The sequence below is a fragment of the Ceratotherium simum genome, chromosome 36 (assembly GCF_057802395.1).
Source record: "Ceratotherium simum simum isolate JZ-2026a chromosome 36, ASM5780239v1, whole genome shotgun sequence".
NCBI classification, from domain to species: Eukaryota; Metazoa; Chordata; class Mammalia; order Perissodactyla; family Rhinocerotidae; genus Ceratotherium; species Ceratotherium simum.
In genome coordinates, this window is record NC_141935.1 from 24,024,802 (window position 1) to 24,038,362 (window position 13,561).

General features: G+C 34.2%; 1 protein-coding gene across 1 annotated transcript in view; it reads right to left on the minus strand.

The window, feature by feature from the left end:
• LIN9 (lin-9 DREAM MuvB core complex component) overlaps nucleotides 1–13,561 on the minus strand; it is an 83,486-nt gene that overhangs the window by 58,114 nt on the left and 11,811 nt on the right. The window contains exons 5-7 of the mRNA XM_087424427.1: nucleotides 6,165–6,298; nucleotides 4,547–4,672; nucleotides 999–1,156 (exon numbers count right to left, since the gene is read on the minus strand). Of these exons, the coding sequence (XP_087280553.1) occupies nucleotides 999–1,156; nucleotides 4,547–4,672; nucleotides 6,165–6,298 (418 nt within the window). The remainder of the gene's footprint in view (nucleotides 1–998; nucleotides 1,157–4,546; nucleotides 4,673–6,164; nucleotides 6,299–13,561) is intronic.

Sequence of the window (13,561 nt, forward strand, 5' to 3'; positions counted from 1 at the left end):
GGCTTTTACAACTAACATATTTTTTTCACGAATGTTGTCTCTCCCTTACTCCATCTCCACTCCCACTCCCAGACTACTGCTGTTAAGAGAAAGACCGTATCATTTGTAACTTCTATGTGTGGTAAGTTATGCCTAAATCCGTTCTTCTCTTTTCCATCTGCATTCCATATGCATGACACAGTCTCTTCCCTATTATTGACTTTTCCTCTTAATTACCCATTTTTACAATACAATGCAAACATGTACCACTTCTCTAATCAGAAAAAAATGACATAAATATGTAACTCAAAGCTCCCTTTCCTCCAGAAAATATTCCTCGATTAATCCAACCATTTTTCAAACTCTTTTAGTACAATTACTACTCTACCTACCCACTTAACAACTTGTTATTTCTTGTATTACATAAATTGTAATTTTAGTTCACCAAATTATTAAGGATTAACTTAAACTTGAGGTTTTGGTGGTACTTTCCCCCCATGTTATAACTGAAGTGAATACATAGAATCACATCTACAAATTGGCAGAATTTACACCCTTACAAAATTTTGAGCAAACTATCTACTGAATAATTTAGTTTATTCGGTAATTAGAAATGGACTATTTCTAGACCTAAGATCACAAGAACAATGGTGTTTGTGAACTAACTAACTAAGACCGGTTAGAAAGGAAAATAAATGATGTGGAATCAAAAGACAGAATAATTTCAAATTCTAAAAATTTAAACAATACATAGCTATACTTACTCCAGGGAATTTTAAATTTCATCTCTGTGGCAGTTTGCTTTAGTTTACATTGTAGTAGACATTGCTTTGAACCAGTACACTTTTTTCCAACTATTTTAAAAAACAGACTTCACAGATGAAGGAAAAGTAACCTCTACAGTATACTGCTGTAGAACTATACTTTAAGCTTTCTAAATTGAGAACCCATTTCTCTAATAGAGGTTTTCTGGGTGAAAAATCACAAGTCAGAATAGTAATAAGTTTATCTTCACTTACCTGTGACTTTGGTTCCAATAACTAGAGGCAAAGGAATTTCATCCGGGAGATCTTTGAACTGTGAAACATCTGCAACTTTCCTTTGTTGTAAGAGCCTTATTTTCTGCCGTTTCTGTTTTAATGCTGATCTCTCTTCCTCAAAAAATGCAGAAGAACATCTAGAATAAATTATAAAAATCATATAAACTGGTAACTATCCTATACAAAAATTCAAATCAGACCATCCATCTCACTGTTCTTTTTCCTCTCATTCTTTTGAGTACTGTATTTAACAATGGGTTCTTAGAAATAATAATTCTTTCTCTTCAAAGTAAATTACCTTTATATCTTTTTATAAATAGGACCTTGCAAGACTCAAAGATATATAAGCAAGACCAGATTATTCCTTCCTACAAAGCAGGAGGATTTGTTCACCATCCTTTGACAAAACTGCATTTGGATCCCAGGTCTCCTCTTAAGGACAAAGTTTGATTTCAATATTCTATTCAGAAAAACATGATATTTTCCCTGTGACCCAGTGAGCATATCAATATAGGAATTAAAGATGAGATCTACCACTGTGTAAACTTTTAATATAATTCCTGCCTTGAAGTATGAATACTGAATCTACTCTCATCCTTAGGGTCTTCTTCTTTTTTCAAATTCTAGGATGAACCAAAGATATTTAAACATAGTTTTCATGCCACAAGAAATATATATCAGTAAAACCATCACCATGTAACAAACACATGAAGACATAAATCATCCCCCAAAGTTTCCTTGTGCCACTTTATTATCCCTCTTTTGCATTCCTCCCACTTCTATACCCTCACTTTTCAAGTAATCACTAAGTTGTTTCTGTCATTACAGTTTCTATCTTCTAAAATTTTATATAAATGGAATCATCGAGTATGTACTCTTTTGTCAGGCTTCTTTCATTCAGCATAATTATTCTAAGATCCATGTTTATCAATGGTTCATTCCTTTTTAAACTGGAGAACAGTATCCTATTCTATGGATGTGTCACAATTTATCTATTCACCTGTTGGTGGACATATATTTTCGGCTGCTACAACAAAGTTGATATGAACATTTGTGCATAGGTTTTTGTATAAACATATTCTTTTATTTCTCTTGACTAAATACCTAGGAGTGGAATGGCTAAGTCATTTTGTCAGTGTATGTTTAATCTTTTCAAGAAAACAAAGAATCCAAATGTCACCAAAGAAGATATACAGATGGCAAATAAGCATACGAAAAGATACTCAACATCATATATCATCAGGGAAACACAAATTAAACAACAATGGTGAGGCTATGGGGAAACTTGAACTCTTGTACACTGCTGATGGGAATGCAAAATGATACAGCCACTTTGGAAGACTTTGGAAGAATCTGGTGGTTTCTTACAAAACTAAACATACTCTTACCATACAATCCAGGAATCACACTCCTTGGTATTTACCCAAATGAGTAGAAAACTTATGTCCACACAAAAACCTGCACATGGAAGTTTACAGCAGCTTTACTGATAATTGCTAAAATTGGAATCAACTGAGATGTCTTTCAGTAGGTGAATGGATAAATAAACTGTCATACATCTATAGAATGGAATATTAGTCAGCGCTAAAAGGAATGAGGTATCAAGCTGTGAAAAGACATGGACGAAACTTAAACGCATACTACTAAGCAAAAGAAGCCAATCTGAAAAGTCTATGTGCTATATGATTCCAATATATGAGATTCTGGAAAATGCAAAACTATGAAGACAATAAAAAGGTCGGTGGTTGCCAGGGGTTGGAGGGGTGGGGAGAGGGATGAATAGGTAGAGCACAGAGGATTTTTAGGGCAGTGAAAATACTCTGTATGACATTATAATAACGGTGGATATATGTCATTATACATTTGTCAAAACCCATGGAATGTACAACACCAAGAGTGAACCCTAATGTAAAGTAAGGACTTTGTGTAATAATGATGTATTGATGCAGGTTCATCAGTTTTCACAAACGCACCACTCTGGTGGAGGATATTGATATGGGGAAGGCTATGTATGTGTGTGGGTGGAGAGTATATGGGAAATCTCTGTACCTTCCTCTCAACTTTGTTGTGAACCTAAAACTGAGTCTTTAAAAAAAGAAACTGCCAAACAGTTATCCAAAGTGGGTGTACCATTTTATTTATTTATTCATTTATTTTTTGTGAGGAAGATCAGCCCTGAGCTAACATCCATGCCAATCCTCCTCTTTTTGCTGAGGAAGACTGGCCCTGGGCTAACATCCGTGCCCATCTTCCTCCACTTTATATATGATGCCACCACAGCATGACCTGACAAGCGGTGCATCGGTGTGCGCCCGGGATCCAAACCCAAGCCGCCAGCAGCAGAGCGCACGCACTTAACTGCTACACCACGGGGCCGGTCCCGGTTGTACCATTTTATATTCCCATCAGCGGCATACAAGAGTTCAAGTTTCCCCATAGCCTCACCAACACTTTGTATGCTTAGTCTTATAAACTTCAGACACTGTGGATTTAATTTGCACTTTCCTAATGACTAACTACGTTGAATATCTTCCTTTTAGTGATTTGAAACATTTTAATAGCATTGGAGTCCTCTGGTTTGATACAGATTTCACTGGTGAAACCTTCTGAGCCTAGGGCTTGCTTGCATGTTCTTTCTCTCACACTTTCTCTCAATAGTAGCAGAGTTCTTACTGGTCTTTTCTGGCCTAAGAACTCTAGGAATATTTTTCACCAGTATCTTCTTTCTGCATACCTAAATTGAAATTGTACTGCAGCGCAAAAATGGTGGGGACAAATATTTCACCTTCATTGTCAGAGTTTATTATGAAACTGAAGGCTTTAACTTTGTAAGAAATAATCAGAATGTTTATTTGTTAATAATAAGGAAAACTTCCATGATCTTGGATAAGAAGATTCAGCATCCTAAGTTAACCTGTAAATTAAAATCTGTCCCAATAAAAATATCAGTAGACTTTTTTTTTTTAACTAAAATTCACATTTAAGAGAGGAGAATTCAAGTAGGAAGATCCAGGAACCAAACCCAGGCCGCTGAAGTGGAGCGTGCTGAACTTTAACCGCTAGGCCATCGGGGCTGGCTCAACTTCTGTTTTTATATAAAGTAAAATATGCACTTGTGGGAAGGCTCTTGAGCTGATAAGAAGAGTTTTACAAAAGAAAATAACAATAATGTATGTCTAACCTTATTAAATACTTACTAAACCTTATTAAATACTTATAAAACCTTATTAACCTTATTAAATTCATTAAATACTTTTTAGTGCATTCTTAAATATATTTTGGAACAAAGCAGGGCACAGACAATACAAAAAATTATGTTCAAGGCCTATGATCTGAACAAAAATGAAATTATTTAATTAGAAGATGCATAAGTATAAAAAGCACCTATATTAAATTTGGTTTAACATATAATTAATTATTCTGAAAAGTTTGGTACTATTCCTTTTAAAGATGAAAAAAATCAATGTAGTAATGGTACTACCAACTAGTCTACTGATTTTATTTAAAAAAAAAACCATGATTTTTACCTCCGAGGTTTTCCCATAAGGCGCCTGATTTTTCCCCATTCTACTCTTGTTAACTTTCTTGTTTTCAAATTAGGGAAAGATTCCTTTAGACATACACAGAAGTCATTATCGCCTTCAAAAAGTGGTCTGTAAAATAGAAATGGTATTTTAATGGTTAATGTACAATGTGTTACTTAAGAGACACAAAATTCAAAAAATGCATCCAATTTTCAATATCATACTAATCACAAAATGCCAAACTTTCACTCCTACCCAAAACATATACAAAACAGGCACAGATTCAAAGTGCTAAAACTAAACTAAATTCTTGGCGTTTGTGAAACAAATAATGTGTAAAAATTACTTAGGAAACATTGTCTGTGCTTGAGATTCCAGGAGACACTGATTTTTGTTAAATCTCCTCTACAAGTATACCCTTTGGGAGGCTATCCTAGCACTGTCATTTTATCTGGTGAGGATAAACAATGTTAGCTACAAAGTATCTTTGTCCCAAAGGTAATACCATCACCAAGGAGTCTTCTTTGAGATTAAATCAGTTTTAGAAAACTGGAGGACTCTAGAGGGTTAGATTAGTTCTTGGGAATTCCAGAAGAACTCAGATCACACTAGGACACCCTGAGAGCTCTCTGAAGCTTATGGAAAAAATCTGTGGACAAAAATAAAACAATTTTATTCATGAGTTTGGGAAACCAAGAACCAGTCTTAGCAATGACATGTGAATGTCTTGGGCTTAAATATGAATATTCATGAGATTCACAAGCTTCAGAGTAGGCAATTGGTTTGGAAAGCAGAGAAGGGAAGTAAAGATAAGCAGCCAGAAAAGCAAGCACCAATGACTGGCATGGATTAGATTAGGAGGTATCAGAAATAAAAATTTTTCCTCAGTAAATTCTGTTGCTGAATAATTGGATTTCACCCAATCTCTTACTATGTTCTTTTTTAATTTTTTTTTTATTTATTTATTTTTCCCCCAAAGCCCCAGTAGATAGTCGTATGTCATAGCTGCACATCCTTCTAGTTGCTGTATGTGGGACGCGGCCTCAGCATGGCCGGAGAAGCGGTGCGTTGGTGCACGCCCGGGGTTCCGAACCCAGGCCGCCAATAGCAGAGCTCGCGCACTTAACGACTAAGCCACAGGGCCGGCCCACTATGTTCTATTTAACCATTTACATATAACTAAAGTGCATTTCTACCCCCAAATAGAAAGACTATCCTCCTAAAAATCTTAATGAATCATTTTTACCATTAGTAACTGTTTCTCTACTATTATACTAGCATTTAAAATCCCAAGATTTATAAAACAAGTCTCATTCACTGCAAATAATGGTGCTTTGTTTCAGGGTATTTCCACTCCATAGTCTTTGTAAATTATAATATAGAGATTATACTTTCATTTGATTTTTCACAAAAATGTATAACAACTTCTTCCCCAAAAGGGGGAAGGGGGAAGAAAACTATGAGAAAAGGAAACGGATCAAACTTGAATGAAGAATAGAAAAAGAAATTCAGGAAAAAAAATAGAATCAAAATAGATCTCTAGAAGAGGTTGAGGTTTATAACATTTGAAAACCCTAAATTTCTGGTTCAAGTGATTTATGATATCAGCGATGATACATACTTATCTATATTTGAGTAGAACCACTCATATATGCACCATTTATGTGCTTTGGGAAGCTTGAGTAGGTTACGTAATCGAAAACCAATCTTCTGTGAGGCTTTCTTATCCGGTGTTGACATTGTTGCTGTAAATTTCTATACAGTAAAAAAAGAGATTAATTACGGTTTCATTAAGTAAAAATGAACATCTATAACACTGAACACATTTGTAAAAAGACTGATTATGGTCAAGTACTCAAAAAGATTCAACAATATTCAACATGGAATTTTTTCTCATTATTTAACAAATAAGCATTGTGATTATTTCTTACAAAGTTAAAGCCTTCAGTTTCATAAACAAACTCTGACAAGAAAGGTGAAATATTTCCCCCCATGTTTGCACTGCAGTACAATTTTAATTTAAATATGCAGGAAGAAGATACTGGTAAAAAATATTCCTAGAGTTCTTAGGCCAGAAAAGACCACTAAGAACTCTGCTACTATTGAGAGAGAGAGTGAAAGAACATGCAAGCAAGCCCCAGGCTCAGAAGGTTTCACTAGTGAATTCTATATCAAACCAGAGGTCTCCAATCCCACTAAAGTGCTTCAAATCACTAAAAAAGAAAAAAAAAGCTTCCCAGCCATTTTTATAAAGACAGCATAACATAGATAACAAAGTCTTCCATAGATGTATAATAAAAGAAAACCTCAGAAAATACCACTCATTTGTATGAATTTTAAAAATACTTGGAAAGATATTTCATACTCATGGATTGGAAGAATTAATATTGCTAAAATATCCATACTACTCAAAGAAATCTACAGATTCAATGCAATCCCTATTAAAATTCTAATGGCATTTTTCACAGAAATAGAACAAACAATCCTAAAATTTGTATGGAACCACAAAAGACCTTGAATAGCCAAAGCAATTTTAAGAAAAAAGAACGAAGCTAGAGGCCTCACACTCCCTGATTTCAAACTATATTTCAAAGCTACAGTAATCAAAATACTATTGTATTGCCATAAAAATAGACACATAGATCAATGGAACAGAATAGAGAGCCTAGAAATAAACTCACGCACATATGGTCAATTAATTTATGACAAAGGAGTCAATAACGGAGAAAGGGAAGTCTCTTCAATAAATGGTGTTAGGAAAACTGGGCAGTCACATGCAAAAGAATGAAACTGGACCACTATCTTATACTATACACAAAAACTAACTCAAAATGGATTAAAAACTTGAACATAAAAACTGACACCATAAAATGCCTAGAAGAAAACATATCAACATAACAAGGAACTATCGGTAAGCTCCTTGTCATTGGTCTCGGCGATGACTTCTTGGATTTGATACCTTTGAAAAGCAAAGGCATCAAAAGCAAAAATTAACAAGTGGGACTACATCAAACTAAAAAGCTTTTGACAGCACAGGAAACCATCAACAAAATGAAAAGGCAACCTATAGAATGGGAGAAAATATTTGCAAATCATACATTTGGTAAGGAGTTAATATCTAAAATATGTCAAGAATTCAATCAACTCAGTGAAAAAAAAATCTGATTAAACAATCCGATTAAAAAATGGGCAGAGGATCTGAATAGACGTTTTCCCAAAGAAGACATACAAATGGCCAACAAGTACATGAAAAGATGCTCAACATCATTACTCATCAGGGAAAGGCAAATCAAAACCACAAAGAGACAGCACTCACACCTGTTAGAATGGCTATTATTAAAAAGATAAGAGATTTAACAAGTGTTGGTGAGGACGTGGAGAAAAGGGAACCCTTGTGCACTGTTGGTGGAAATGTAAACTGGTATAGCAATATGGAAAACAGTATGGAGATTCCTCAAAAAATTAAAAATAGAACTATCATATGATCCAGCAATTCCACTTTTGGGTATCCAAAGAAAAAAACACTAACTCGAAAAGACATATGCAACCTCATGCTCACTGTAGCATTTTTTTTTTTTTTGTGAGGAAGATCAGCCCTGAGCTAACATCCATGCTAATCCTCCTCTTTTTGCTGAGAAAGACCGGCTCTGAGCTAACATCTATTGCCAATCCTCCTCCTTTTTTTTTTCCCCAAAGCCCCAGTAGATAGTTGTACGTCATAGTTGCACATCCTTCTAGTTGCTGTATGTGGACGCGGCCTCAGCATGGCTGGAGAAGCGGTGCGTCGGTGCATGCCCGGGGTTCCGACTGCATTTAACCACTAAGCCACGGGGCCGGCCCTGCAGCATTATTGACAACAGCCAAGACACCTAAGTGTTCACTGATGGATGAATGGATAAAGAAAATGTGGTACATATACACAACGGAATATTATTCAGCCACCAAAAGGAAGGAAATCTTGCCATTTGTGGCAACATGGATGGACCCTGAGGGCATTATGTTAAATGGAATAAGTGGGACACAGAAAGACAAACATGGTATGAGGTCACTTATATCTATAAACTAAAAACAAAAAAAACCAAAAAACTGAACTCATAATACAGAGAACAGATTGGTGGTCGCCAGAGACAGGGATGGGGGGTAGACAAAATGACTGAAAAGGTTTTTACAAAATAAGTAAGTCCTGGGGATGTAATATATAGCATGGTGACTATAGTTAATAATACTGTATTGTATATTTGAAAGTTGCTAAGAGTAAATTTTAAAAGTTCTCATCACAAAAAAAAATGTTTTTAACTATGGTGATGAATGCTAACTAGACTAGACTTATTGTGGTGATCATTTCACAATATATACAAATATCGAACCATTATGTTGTACACCTGAAATTAATACAATGTTATATGTCAATTATATCTCAATTAAAAAAAAAAGTTACCAGATAAACACCATCAGAACATCAAAAGAATACAACACAACCAAGTGGAATTCACGTCAAGAATGCAAAGATGGTCCAGTATTAGAGAACTATCAATATAATCTGCCATTATTAATAAATCAAAACAACAGAAAACATATGATCACCTCCTCTGATGTTAAAGGCATTTGATAAAATTTAATATCCATTAAAAAAGAAACTCTTAATACGGGCCGGCCCTGTGGCTTAGTGGTTAAGCACATGCGCTCCGCTGCTGGCGGCCCAGGTTCGGATCCTGGGCATTGCACCAACGCACCGCTTCTCCAGCCGCGCTGAGGCCGCGTCCCACATACAGCAACTAGAGGGATGTGCAGCTATGACATACAACTATCTACTGGGGCTTTGGGGGAAAAATAAATTAAAAAAAAAAAAAAAAAAAAAAACTCTTAATAGAATAGAAATAAATAAAACAACATAATATACCAAAAGTTAAATGATATGGCTAAAGTAGTGCTTGGGGGAAATTTAATTTATAGGGTAAATGCCTATATTAGAAAAGAAAAAAAGATCTCAAAAAAAAATAACCTATCCTTTCACCTCAGGAAACAACAAAAAAGAAGAGCAAAGAAAACCCAAGGTAAGCAGAAGGAAGAAAAATAATAAAGATTAGAGCAGAAATAAATGAAACAGAAAATAGAAAAACAATAGTAAAAATCAATGAAACCAAAAGTTCTTTGAAAACATCAACAAAAATTGACAAACCTTTAGCTAGACTGACCAAAAAAATAAAAATAGATGGATACATTCTTAACCTGTAAAACACATTTCTCCCCAGTATCATATTCAATGTTAAAATACTAAAAACATTCTCATTAAAATGAGGAATATGACAAAGATGTTGAGTATCACCACTATTTTTTTAACATTGTTTTGATCACATTAGCCAATTAGATAAGAGGAATAAAAATTGTAAAGGAGAAGATAAAACTACCATTATTTGCAGGTGATATGACTGCTCGAGAAAACTCAAGAAAATCAACTATAGCCATTAAAAAGAATAAGAGAATTTAATAAAGTGGGCAAATACAAAGTTGATATACAAAAATCAGTATCTTAAAAAAATAATTACCTTTTCTATACATAAATGAGAACTGGTGAGGAAATAAAACAGAAGAAATATCCTGTTTATGACAGCAAAAATGACAAGAACAAAAGTGTTAAATACCTAGGAATACACTCAAGAAATGCGCAAGATTGACATGGAAAAAATTTCTGAAGTCTACTGAGAGACATTAAGGTAGTTCTTGAATAGGCCGTCTCAAAATTACACATGTGCAATACCAATAAAAATTGCAACAGGACTTTTTTCCTAGTCAAGTTGATTCTAAAGTTCATACAGAAAAATAAATGTGCAAGAATACTTAGGAAAATCTAAAAAAAGAATAATGTCTTACCAGATATTAAAACACAATATAAAGTCACATTAAAACAATATGACACTAGCACATACAGAGATATACTAGACCTAAAGAGACAGAAAGCCTAAAAATAATCCCAAATACATACAAGAATTTAGTTTGTGATGCAGGCAGCATTTTAATACATAATCAATGTATAAAAAGATGGATTCCTCAGTAAATGTTACCAGGACAACTAAGTAGTCCTCTGGGAAAAAAATTAGGCTGCAGTCTTGCCTCATTCCTTACTCCAAAATAAATTCCAGATGGACTGAAGATTTAAACATTAAAAAAAAAAATGAAAAAGAAGAAATATAAGAGAATTCTAAAATGATAAATTTTAGACTAGGGAAGGGCATGCTGAGCATAAACTCAAGAAGTCATAAAAAGGAAAGACAATTATATTTGACCCTTGAAACTTTTTTCAATCCTGCATGCTGAAAAATACAGAAACAAAGTCAAAAGAAAACTACAAACTCTGAAAAAAAATAAAACCAATATAAACAGCCAAAGGGCTAATATTCTTAATATATACAAAATTCTTACAAACTAGTAATAAAATGATCAACAATCTAACAGAAAATTGGAAAAAAGACAACAGCTTACAGGAAAGAAATAGTTTTTAAACATATGAAAAGTATCTCAACATCATTCACAGATGAAATGCCAATTAAAACAAGTGAGATGCTATTATCAGATTAGCAAAAATCTAGATGTTTGGTTATATACTCAGTTGGCAAGCATTTGGGAAAATAGGCACTATGATATAGGGTTGGTAGAAAGTATAAACCAGTACAATTTCTTTGGAGAATAACTTGGCACTATTTAAAAAATTTTAAATGTGCATATCCTATGATCCAGCAATTCCACATTTAAGGCATCTGTCCTAGAAAAACACTTGCAAATATATACAAACATGCTTGGGATGCTCACTACAGCATTGTTTGTAATAGTAAAAATGCAGAAACCACTTAAATGCCTATAAATAGGAGAATTTATAAATAAATTATGGTATCATAAGATTGAATACGATATAACAGTAAAAAGAAATGAAATATTGAAGCCTGCCTATCTATCTATCTATCTATCTATCTAAATCAACCAGCATGGCCAGATCTCAAAAACAGGCTGTTGAGTGAAAATTACAGAATGATGCATGATACAGTATCATGAAAATAATACTATAAATGTAATTCTAAAACTACATATATTAAACAATACCATGTATTTTCTACAAATACATATATAAAGTTTTAGAAGTATTAAAAAGGTCTAAAAGGATAATCAAACTAATTACAGCAGTTACCAGTGAATGAGGGAAGTAGATCTGGAGGGTAGGCAGAGGTCAAAATTAACTTTTTATTTTTTATTATAAACTTTTCACTTTGCAAAATTGTAGATTTATACAACCATTGCAAAGATAGTAGAGTTCCCATGTGCCCTTCACCCAGCTTTTTCTAATGTTAACATCTTACATAATTGTGGTTTGTCAAAACAAAGAAATTAACATTGGTATAATACTATTAACTAAACTACAGACCTTATTTGAATTTTTCCAGTTTTTCCACTAATGTCTTTTCTTTCCCAGAATCCAATTAAGGATACCATATTGCATTTAGAAAATTAACTTTTTAATGTAAAAAAAAATTTTGTATGCCAGGAGTTGTTTAGCATAAATAATAACCAAATTACTATAAAACATTATTATCAGAAAAAGTGCTATTTTGCATTCTATTGAGTTATTTTCCCAGATTTTTAAATAGGGTACTGGTGGCTCATTGGATATAAAACTATATTAAAGATCCCTCTGTCAAGTGTAGGGGAATATATTCAAACTGTTAGTGGAAATATAAATTATTAAAACTTTTATGAATAGATTATTTGGTAGTATCTTCCAAAGTTTAAATGTAAATATTCTTGTAGCAATTACACTTCTGGGGGTTTATTCAACAAATGGGAAATGGAGAATGACTGCTACTGGGTACAGGGTTTCTTTTGAGATGATGAAAATGTCCTAAAATTGGTTGTGGTGATGGTTGCGCAACTCTGTGCATATATTAAAACCACTAAACTGTATGCTTTAAATAGGTGAATTGTATGATATGTGAACTATCTCAATAAATTTGTTAAAACAACAACAGAAAGGAGGGCTCCGGAGACAGGCTGCCTGCCATTTTAGTATCAGCCTTCACTTCCTACCTTTGTGATCTGGGGCAAGATATTTTTCTGTGTCTGTTTTCTCATCTGAAAAATGGGAAATAACAGTAACCTATTTCACTGGGGTTGTCAAAGATTAAGTCAAAGTAATAGATATAAAGTGCTTAGAACAGGATCTGGTATATCTAAGTACTCAATAAAAGTTGGTTTTTATAATTTTTCAGCTCTGGATAGTACTCCTTAAAGAAACAGACAGACAGAATACAACAGATTTAGAGGATGTGACTACAAGGGTAAGGGAACAAGCCATATCATGTAAATGAAGATTGAAAGAACTAGGCATGTTAAGACTAGAAAAGAGAAAACTCAGAGGACATAAAAACTTTTCACGTATTTGAAGAAGTCTCATATCTTGTGTGTCTTATGTTATAGTTGCTCTGAATTGCTCAGAAGTAGGAAGGACTTGGTAAAAATAGTCCTAGAAGGAATGATGTGCCTGAGAAGAAGGGCAGTGGATCGAGTTGGGGCAGGATGGTGTCACAGCCATAAAGACCCGAGTTTTCTGTATGTTTGAAAATCTTCCCAATAAATAGTTGGAGGGAAAAAAAAAAAGAACTTTTAGGACTGGCCCCGTGGCGTAGTGGTTAAGTTTGGCGCATTCTGCCTTGGCGGCCCAGGTTCCTGGGTTCGGATCCCTGACGTGGACCGACACCACTTGTCAGCCACACTGTGGCAACGACCCACATATAAAGTAGAGGAAGGCCAGCACAGATGTTAGCTCAGGGCTAATCTTCCTCAGCCAAAAAAAAAAAAAAATATATATATATATATATGTATACAAAAAAAAAGAACTTTTAAAAAAACCACACATTTGGAAATTTAAATAATCTAAACAGAGTTAAGTCATCCAAATTATCCTCATAACACAGCTCTTCTAAAGTCAATACAGACGCTGGCCCTGTGGCTTAGCAGTTAAGTGCGTGTGCT